Source organism: Vicia villosa, linkage group LG4 (assembly GCF_029867415.1).
Source record: "Vicia villosa cultivar HV-30 ecotype Madison, WI linkage group LG4, Vvil1.0, whole genome shotgun sequence".
NCBI lineage: Eukaryota > Viridiplantae > Streptophyta > Magnoliopsida > Fabales > Fabaceae > Vicia > Vicia villosa.
Window position 1 is genome coordinate 23,212,985 of NC_081183.1, and position 10,936 is coordinate 23,223,920.

The 10,936-nt window shown below is 35.4% G+C and overlaps 1 protein-coding gene across 1 annotated transcript; it reads left to right on the forward strand.

Annotated features, from left to right (window-relative positions):
* The first annotated feature begins 1,154 nt into the window (after positions 1 to 1,154).
* Positions 1,155 to 2,184, forward strand: LOC131596889 (ervatamin-B-like). Its single transcript, XM_058869624.1, has 3 exons — positions 1,155 to 1,221; positions 1,311 to 1,472; positions 1,586 to 2,184. The coding sequence occupies exons 1-3, from the start codon at positions 1,155 to 1,157 to the stop codon at positions 2,182 to 2,184; spliced, it is 828 nt and encodes a 275-aa protein (XP_058725607.1).
* Positions 2,185 to 10,936: the final 8,752 nt, after the last annotated feature.

Genomic DNA, 10,936 nt, shown 5'->3' on the forward strand with positions numbered 1-10,936 from the left:
TCAAACCAGATGGGTCCTCTTTAGAGTGGTGGACCACGCCTCACCTCGATCCTCTCTCATTTTCTCATACAAAGTCTTCTTCTCAACAGGCTACATAAGGGTCATCATCTCTGCAAAATAGTATAAAAAAGAGTAAAAATAACAACGCCAATCTTTATCATCATCACCTCTTTATTCGCCAGTATCAGAGTTGCTAGAACTACAGTCATAACTCCAAAGCATCCCTAAACCTGCTTGGTTCTAGTCGGCCCTCCCACCAAGTCGGATTGAATTCTCTACATAATATTTTCACATCTTGTTGGAAAAGTGACTCCAAACATAACAAGAGACGAATTGTGCTGGTTTGAAAAACTATTTGCAAATAAAAATATTAATAAGACCATAGTCTAAAATACATTTGTAAAACAAACAAGATAAAAGCAAATGAAAATGGAAAATTAGATAGATGGGAATAGGGGTGTTCATGGATACGGGTCAACCCGCGAACCGATTCACCCAACCCGCGAACCTTACAATTAATAAAAACTATAATTATATTTAAGAAAATATATGCGTCGTAAGATTTATACTAGATAATTATAGTTTATTCTTACGATGCATATATTTTCTTAAATATAATTATAGTTTTTATTAATTGTAAAAGTCTAAGTCTATATCAAATTTGAGAGACAAATTTATTTATTTGAAGAGAGATATATATCATCTTTTAAATTATACTATATATCATTTGTATATTTTTTGAGTTGATCTGAATCGTAAAGAAATTTTTAGATATTAAATGATAAATTTTATTCAAATTAAATACAAAATTTATAATTCTTTTAATGTTTTTGTTAAGAGTTAAGAGGTCTAGTTGTCATTATCATATAATGGATCTTGTATAAAATATAATTTTTATAAAAGAGTTTATTATATATTTAATACCATAATTAAGTTGTCTCAAGTTAAATCATTGAGACAATAAGGGAAGTTATAAGGACACCGTAGTTTTGACATGGCTATATATAAGTGAAGTTAAAAGTGTCATCTGAAATAACACAGAAAAAGTGTCAACAATGTTGGAAGTTAGTAAAGTTAAGTTTGTTAGGTACTTGATCCTTTTTATTTGTTCCTTTGTTGTGACAAGACACTTGGAATATTTTGATGGAGTAGTGATGCATTTTCAATTGAAGATCAATGTGTCGATTGATCTCAAATATACTGAAACCATTGATACATGTGGTGAGTATGTGTATGTCATTATTAATGGGTTCGTGTTACTTTAATTTGTTAAAGCATGATGTTTTTTGTTTTTTTTTTTTATTAAATAGATGGAGAAGAGGTTTGTACTAATCGAAAGGGTTGTGCTATGGTGAATCCACATGAATTATTCAGCTTAAATACAGTTCCATCTTCAAGAAATGTTACTGACATTCCTCTAAGTGTTGATTGGAGACAAAAGGGAGCTGTGAATGAAGTGATGGATCAACAATGTACTTGTGGTATACATGCAACTATATTCTGTTTAGTTTATTCCTCATTTGTTGTGCATTTTATTGTTTCCTTCAAAATCTTTATCATCGGGTTGTTTACTCATCATTTGCAGGGAGTTGTTGGGCTTTTTCAGCTGTAACCTCAATTGAAGGAATCTCGAAGATAACATCAGGAGAGCTGATCAAGCTATCGCAACAAGAGCTCGTGGACTGCGATAACAGGAACAAAGGATGTCAAAGTGGATATGTTGACAAGGCGTTTGAGTATGTGATAAGTAATAGTGGATTGGCTTTATACCATGAGTACCCTTACATGGCAAGAGAAGGAACGTGCCGGTCTGCAAACCTTCGGCGCTTTGGAAAGATAAGTGGATTCGGAAGAGTGCCGTCTGATGAGCAAAGCCTCTTATATGCTGTGTCAATTCAACCTATTTCTGTCCTTGTTGTTACAAGCCCAGCATTTTATATGTATGCTGGAGGAATATTTGAGGGTCCGTGCCAATTGGATGCGCCTTGTATTAGTGATCAATGGCATGCGGTCAATGTTATTGGATATGGGAAGGATTTAGATGGAATAAGGTATTGGATTATAAAAAATTCATGGGGTACAAATTGGGGCGAAAACGGGTATATGCGAATGAAAATGAATGGCGGTGGATCCCCTTGGGGTCTATGTGCGATATCGGCTTACGCGTTTTATCCTACGGTCTGAACCTATACTATACTGCATTTGTAAATATAGTATTGAGTAGTTGATTAACATGTTAGATGAAAATACAATGTTCCAAGAATCAAGAATGTAATGCTGGTGTATATTTATCAGGTAAAATTGTGAAATTGATTAACTGTTAAAGAGTATTATCAACAATAATATTTTGGTTTGAAATAAGGAGTATAAGGATAATGCACATGGCAGATAAACAGACAATATTTGTTATCTTTACAATCATATAATACACCAAAATTGGAATGAGATCAAAGAAAACAAACTATCAGAGGTTATGCTTTTTTCAAACATTTTTTTACCAACGCTCATAACATGATATTCTCATGACATGATATTGACTGAATACATTTAAGTGACATGATTCAATGACTTTCTACTAGAATATTTGGGTCCCATCTTTGTCTTATTACAAGATAGAATCTTTAAAAAAAAATTGGATGAAAATCACAATTTCATGAATTGATCAATACTCTCCAAACCAATTTCATTGAAGTCCCTTTTGCAGTCTTAATATCATTACTTATTTAAAAAAAAAAAAAATTCATTGAAGGACACTTCGCATGTTTTCATTGAAAAAATACATTTAAAAATTTTTATTTAAGTTTTTTGTTTGAAAAAATACAAATTAATATATAAACTTTTCTATTATATCGCTTGATAAAAGTTTTAAAATTTTGATTTGAATTAATAATAAAGGAGAAAATGAAACATAAAAATGTGATATGTCTGGGTAGAATCTCATGAATAAATAAAATATTATAAATATTTATTTAGATAAAACTTGGTGTATTATGATAATGTCAATGAAATATATTGATTTGGTAATTAAATTCAGCACGAAGAGACCAAACATATCGAAATGAACAATCACTTTGTCTGAGAAAAAGTGTCTTGTGGTTAGGTCAGCGTTGTCAAATTGCAAATATTTTTTCCTTTAATTCTCTTTCAAGATTTCAGAGTTACTCTCCGCATATGACATCCTCTCACTTAGACGGTAGAGGATATGATAGAATATATTTATATTATTAATATATATATATATATATATATATATATATATATATATATATATATATATATATATATATATATTATAGATAGAATTAGTCAACAATTAACAAGGCCGATGAGACAGAAGACCCTGTTCTAGTTTAAAATATAATTATGTATTAATAAAACAAATTAAATTATAGTTATTTAGACTTTGATCAATCTTATTTTTTAATTGTATTGAATTTTTATTATAATATTTTTTTAATTTATTGAATTTTTTATATCAATTTATATAATTATTAATATTAATGCAAAAAAATTGGACTTTTCCAAAATTTAGAGCCTATAAAATTTGGGGCCGTGTGAGAGCTTCTTGCTCCTGCACAAAATCGGGCCTGACAATTAATTAACTTTCACAAGACATATGATTAATAAAATTTAGTGTTATTTCTTACTTTACTAATTCACATGCATAAGAGAATTGACTTAATTATTAATCTTCATTATTTTAAACATATTGAAGTTAGGTTCAATTTTGAGGGAGAGAAAACTTAATTTTAAAATATAATTTTGAAAAATTTATTTTTTTAAATATTAAAACATTTTTATACCATTGAAATAAGCATTGAGTTATAAAAAATAATATTCAAAGCATTTATAAATATAACATATTTCTTTAATTAAAACTAAAAAACATAATAAATAATAAATAATAATAATAATTAAATATAATGATTTAATTAGGTTATCATATAGTTAATTTGAAATGAAATCATAGTTTCAAAATTTGGATCTTTTCTGCCAGTAAGGACCGATTAGACCGTGAACTGGAGGGTGGAGCTGTCCGATAAGGTTATTGGACAATTATTGTAATTGACCCGATAAAAACTAGTGTGACCCGACCGATTCACTAGTTAGACCAATGAACTGGTAGATTTCTTATCCGACATATTAATTTTTTACGTTTATTATTTTTTTAACTTAATTATAATTTGATCTCTATTTTCATTTTCTTAAATTTTGGTGCATTTGTTTTCAAATATAATTTTATGAATATTTATAATTATATAAATTGTTTATATAATATCTAAATAATATCAAAGTTATAAAAGTAAAAATTTTGTCAAATTTTAAAAATTAGTAATCTTTTAAAATTATCAAGATTGTAGTTTTACCAGCTGTATCATGAATCTCTTTAATGTTGAATTTAAATATTCTACAACTATAATATTACAATTTTCATTAAACTTACTTATTGTTAATTATATAATATAATAATATAATAAATTTAAAATATTAAAAAAAATTATATGATAGAATAGTACTTTAAGCTAATAAAAAATTTTTGAAAAAAAAATTCAATTATAAAAGAAAAATAAAATGATATTTTTACATTACTAAAATTTATGCGGTCCGACTGATGATCTACTGGTCCGATTATTAATCCAATGACTCAATAATTTGATCTAAATTTTAAATAAAATTAATCATTAAAAATAAAAATATTTTTTCGTGTCCACTAAAAGTAACTCTAATTTTAAATCAAATTGCAAAATAGGTTCAAGGAAGAACAAGAGGGAATAAAAAAACAGAAGATGTGAATGAAAGGATTTGAGAGATATTTTTGTCAATTCACCAAATTCTGATTTTCATCCGAAAAAAAATCAAAATGCATTTTGGAGCAAGACATATGCATGTGAGTCAAATATCTCATCTTCTAGAGAATCATTGAATGATGTAACTGTTCTGTTATGATCGGTAAAAAGAAGCAAATACTAAAAACGTTTCTGTACAGAGAGGCACAAATAATCTTGGCAGGTTTGATTCCCGCTTTTGTGTACGAATGGAACCTACGGGTAGAGACTTGTGATGGTGTACGGGCCATGTGAAGTGACGATTCATGGGGAAAGGCTCATGAGTCCGAATCCATTTCGTATGTCAAGATTTTCCAAAGGATCGATGACTCGTGCCACCTCCTAGACGTAGAAGGGGACGGGAATATGGGGATGCCTTGGTATTGGTTTCCGATTAGTAATCTTGTGTTTGAGTTGTTGAACTCTAAGTATGATTCCATATAATGTTAGTGTGTGAACTCAAGGTCTAGTTCCTTGTTGTGACTTGAGAATTATAGGCTAGAACCCTTTAGAGCCGAGAAGACCCATAAGATAGGGAACTCACTGAGATATTTTATCTCACCCCATTATATATTGATTTCAGGTACTACAGGTTCCGCGAAGGGTAAGGAGAAAGCAGTTTGATTTCCTTATTCTTATGCCTCTTTTGGATATGGCGAAGCTTCCGTTGTGGATTACATTTTGTGATCATTGTTGATCTAGTTCTTAGTGTTTACTTTTGAACATCTTGTATGTATTATGCCGTTGTTAGAACTTTGTATTTAGGGCATTAATATGTATAATGTGTTGACTAGGAACTTATAAGTATTTTCAGTACCAAATACTTGGATTCATGTATATGTATATGCTTTGATGTATGTATTAATATATGGGTGTTACAGTTGGTATCAGAGCAGGTCGTATCCTCGACCTAGCCATGAGATATTATAAGTGTTTCTTTCTGTCCAAGATGTGTTATGTTCCCATGAGTTTTGTTGTGTCATGACTATGGTATTGAGCCTGATCAACTTAATCCCATTTTGATGACCTCCAGGAACATGGCGGACGGACGCAGGACTCGTGGTCGACCCCCCGCACGACCTCCACAAGTGAATACACCGGATGGCGGTGCGAATGTTCCATGGCCCCAGTTCATGCAACAGATGCAACAGCAGCAGAATCAGTTCATGCTGCAGATGATGCAACAGATGAATGGCGGTCATAATGTTCCAGTGGTTGTGCCCGAAGCTGTAGGTGGGACTTATAGGGATTTCATTCGCATGAATCCTCTGGAATTTCATGGTGGATTAGATCCTATAAAGGCGCATGAGTGGGTGGCCAATGTAGAAGGAATCTTCGAGATCGTGCATTGTAGTGAAGAGAACAAGGTGGTGTTTGCTTCTCATTCGCTGAAAGGTCCAGCTATGAGGTGGTGGAAGGGTGCTTCTGCTTTGATGACTACTCGGGAAGTACCTAAGGAATGGGAAAATTTCAAGACCACTTTTATGGAGAAATACTTTCCTAGTTCACTGAGGACTAAGAAGGAGTTGGAGTTCCAACAGTTAAGGTAGGACAATATGTCAGTGGCTACTTATACGGAGTTGTTGCGACAATGTTATGTGGCTGAGACCAGTTTGAAGAAAGTTCAAGCTGAGGAAGATTTGAAGAAGAAGAATCAACATGAGAGGGGAAGGCCAAGCCAACAATTTTGACCTAGGCCACAAGCTTTCAAAGGGAAGCAAGTGCAAGGTTCTCGGTCTAGTGCACCTCCGGTGTGTCGTAGTTGTGGTAAGAATCACCTTGGAAGGTGTACCTTTGAAGGGGTGAAATGTTTTCATTGTCATCAAGAAGGGCATATGGGTAGGAATTGTCCTCAGAATAGGAATCAAGTGCAAGGAAGGGGTACTGGTAGAGTTTATACCTTGGATGCTAAGAAGACCAAGAGTGATAACTCTTTGATTGCGGGTACGTGTTTCATTAATGGGCATTCTTGTTTTGTTCTATTTGATTGTGGAGCAACACACTCTTTTGTGTCATTGCAATGTATGAAGCGACTTGGGTTGCAAGCTACTCCTTTATTTCCTCCTATGGCGGTTACTACTGCTATGGATGAGATGGTAGAGACACCGTTGGTGTGTGAAAATTGTGTGTTATCTGTGGGTGGTAGGAATTTCCAAATTGATCTTGTTTGCTTACCACTTAAGAAGGTAGATGTTGTATTGGGAATGGATTGGCTTTCTGCTAATTCGGTGTTCATTGGGTGTGAAGAGAAGTTAATCATTATTCCATCTGAAGAAGCTACTCCGATGGATGTGTTGACTACTATACTAGAAGGTACGGTAGGTATGATTAATTTCTTGTTTGAGAAAGAGAAGTCTGTTCTGTTGGTCCTCACTGAAGAGGCGGGTGTCAAGTTAGAGGTTTCGCAAATTGCTGTTGTTAGAGAATTTCCTGATGTTTTTCCCGAGGATGTCACTTCTCTTCCTCCGGAAAGGGAAGTGGAATTCTCTATTGACCTGATACCGGGAACGGCTCCTATATCCGTTTCTCCGTATCGGATGGCACCGCTTGAATTAAGAGAATTAAAGGGGCAATTGGAGGAACTGATGGCTAAACATTTTGTGCAACCTAGTGTCTCACCGTGGGGAGCTACAGTGTTGTTAGTAAAGAAGAATGATGGTGGGATGAGGCTATGTATTGATTACCGTCGGTTGAATAAGGCCACCATCAAGAACAAATACCCTTTGCCAAGGATAAACGACTTGTTAGATCAATTGAAAGGAGCCTGTGTGTTCTCGAAGATTGATTTGCGGTCAGGTTATCACCAAATCCGTGTGAAGAGCTCAGATGTGCCAAAGACTGCATTTAGAACCCGTTATGGTCATTATGAATTCTTGGTAATGCCTTTCGGTGTTACGAATGCTCCAGCTGTTTTCATGGATTATATGAATCGGATATTCCAGCCTTACTTAGATCAATTTGTGGTAGTCTTTATTGATGACATTCTTATTTATTCTCGTACTCCACAAGAGCACGAAGAACACCTGAGGATTGTTCTGTCGGTATTGCTAGAAAATCAATTGTTTGCTAAGTTAAGTAAGTGTGAGTTTTGATGACAGAGGTAAGATTTATTGGTCATGTCATATCTCAAGGAGGTGTGGCAGTGGACCCGTCAAAAATTGAAGCAGTAATTAATTGGGAGAGACCGAGTAATGTCTCAGAAGTCCGAAGTTTCTTGGGCTTAGCCGGCTACTACAGAAGATTTATAAAAGGGTTTTCTCAATTGGCTTTACCAATGACTAGACTTACTCGGAAGGAGTGTCCTTATGATTGGGATTCGGGGTGTGAACAGAGTTTCATGGGCTTGAAGGAAAGATTGACGACTGCTCCTGTTTTAATCGTTCCTGATCCAAATAAGTCCTATGAAGTATTTTGCGATGCTTCCAAGAAAGGATTAGGAGGAGTATTGATGCAGGGTAGTCAGGTAGTAGCATACACATCTCGACAGTTAAAGGTTCACGAAGAGAATTATCCAACTCATGATTTAGAATTGGCTGCGGTTGTTTTTACCCTAAAGGTGTGGCGTCATTACTTGTATGGAGTTCATTTTGAAATGTTCAGTGACCACAAGAGTTTAAAGTACCTATTCGACCAGAAGGAGTTGAATATGCGTCAGAGGCGGTGGATGGAATACTTGAAGGATTATGATTTTGACTTGAAGTATCATCCAGGCAAGGCAAATAAAGTGGCGGATGCTTTGAGTCTGAAGGTGTTAAAGAGGGCCGAATTGATGATGTTAGAGTATGCATTGTTGGAAAAATTTCGAGATCTCAACCTTCAATTTGTTTGGACCCAAAATGGAGTATTGATGGGAAACTTGAATGTTAATTCTATTTTGAGAAATGACATTCAACAAGCACAAGTGTCTGATGCTAAGTTACAAGAGGTGTTGGTTCAACCAGGGTTTACTCGAGCTACGGATGGAGTGATTATGTTTAATCAGAGGATTTGTGTTCCGGACGATGCGTTATTGAAAAGAAGGATTTTGGATGAAGCTCACAAGGGTGCTTTCACTATACATCCGGGTTCTTCAAAAATGTATCAAGATTTGAAAAGAGATTATTGGTGGTCCAGAATGAAAAGAGATGTCGCGGTGTACGTATCGGAGTGTGCTGTATGCCAACAAGTAAAGATTGAACATCAAAGGCCAGGTGGATTGTTACAACCACTAGAGATTCCAATATGGAAGTGGGATAGTATTTCAATGGATTTTGCGGTTAGTTTACCTCGTACTCAAGGTGGATATGATTCTATTTGGGTGATTGTAGATCGGTTGACGAAATCTGCACATTTCTTAGCCGTGAAGACTACTTACAAGGCAAGTCATCTTGCACGGTTATTTGTCGCAGAAATTGTGAAGTTGCACGGTGTACCCTCTAGTATTGTGTCGGATAGAGATCCAAAGTTCACTTCGAGGTTTTGGAGAGCTTTTCAACAAGCGATGGGATCTAAATTATGTTTGAGCACGTCGAACCACCCTCAAACGGATGGTCAAACGGAGCGAACGATACAAACCTTGGAAGATATGTTAAGAGCTTGTGTGCTTGAAAGTAGGGGAAATTGGAAGGAGCTTTTACCATTGATTGAATTTGCATAGAATAACATTTATCACGCGAGTATCGGTATGGCACCTTATGAGGCATTGTATGGGAGAAAATGTAGAACACCATTGTGTTGGTCAGAAGTTGGTGAGGATAGAATTTTGGGACCCGAAATTATTCAAGAGACCACGGACAAGATTAGAATGATTCGTGAGAAGGTTAAGCAAGCACAAGATCGTCAGAAGAGCTATGCGGATAACCGTAGGAGGCCTTTGGAGTTTATGGAGGGTGACCATGTATTCTTGAAGGTTACTCCGAGATTGAGGTTGAAAGGACTGTTTAAGTCGAGGAAATTAAGTTCGAGATACGTGGGACCGTATGAGATTCTATAAAGGATTGGTGAAGTAGCTTACCGTTTAGCCTTACCACCTTCTCTATCAGAAATGCATGATGTTTTTCACGTGTCTCAACTATGAAAGTTTATTCCCGATCCTCTTCAGCCGGTGTTACCAGATGCAATTGAGATAGAATCAGATTTGACTTTTGAACCCTTACCGAGCCGCATAGTGGGAAGAGAGACTAAAGTGTTGCGAAATAAGGAGATTCCTCTTGTTAAGGTTCAGTGGGATGCGACACATCCGAGTGATGCTACATGGAAACTTGAATCGGAAATGCGGGATGCTTACCCTCACCTTTTCAGGTGATTCTTAAATTCGAGGACGAATTTCTATTTAAGGGGGGGTGGATGTAATACCCCGTATTAAATTAAATGCTCTAATGTTATTAACTGACACTGAGGTTTTATCAATTGGTACATTAGAGATACTTTTGGACATTAAGTTAGTAGTGTTAACTTAAAGATATTTTTCTTATATCTTTCTTCCTTGCTTTTCTTCTTCATTTTTCCAAAAACAAGACAAAGTTGGAGAGAAGAGTAGAGAGAAGGAGGAGCAAGAAGAGAAAGAGGAAAGCTTGGATTTCGATCATTTCTCCGCCGATTCGACTCATCTTCGACATCAACGACTCGTAATCGAGGTGGGTTCTAGTTAGAAACTCATAGATTTTATTGTGGATGAGAAATCATAAGTTTGGATATTAGGGATTTTATAGAGAAATCTAGGTTTTGAACAAAATTCATCAATGTTCATGAATAAGTGCTTATAATCCATAAATATATCATCTATAGGTTGTATCTATGCTTTTATATGATCTGGAACAGGTTAGGATGGTTTTAGATGGTTTTGAACCATGGGTTTTGTGTGTGAAGCAGAGCTGAGAGCTCAGTTCTCGCGCGCTTCGCGGCGCGAGCGAGGCTGCGTGGCGCGAACTATATAGGTTTTTAGGGGTTTTGTTTCTGCCATCAGTACGCGGCGCGTACAAGGGTTCGCGGCGCGAACACCATGAGATTTTGGATAGGTTTGCTTCTGCCAGAGGGTTCGCGGCGCGACCTAGCTGTTGCGCGGCGCGAACTGAAGCTTTCTTAACCAAATTCTTTAGCTTAATGAGATAAACCGTTTAGACCATAACTTT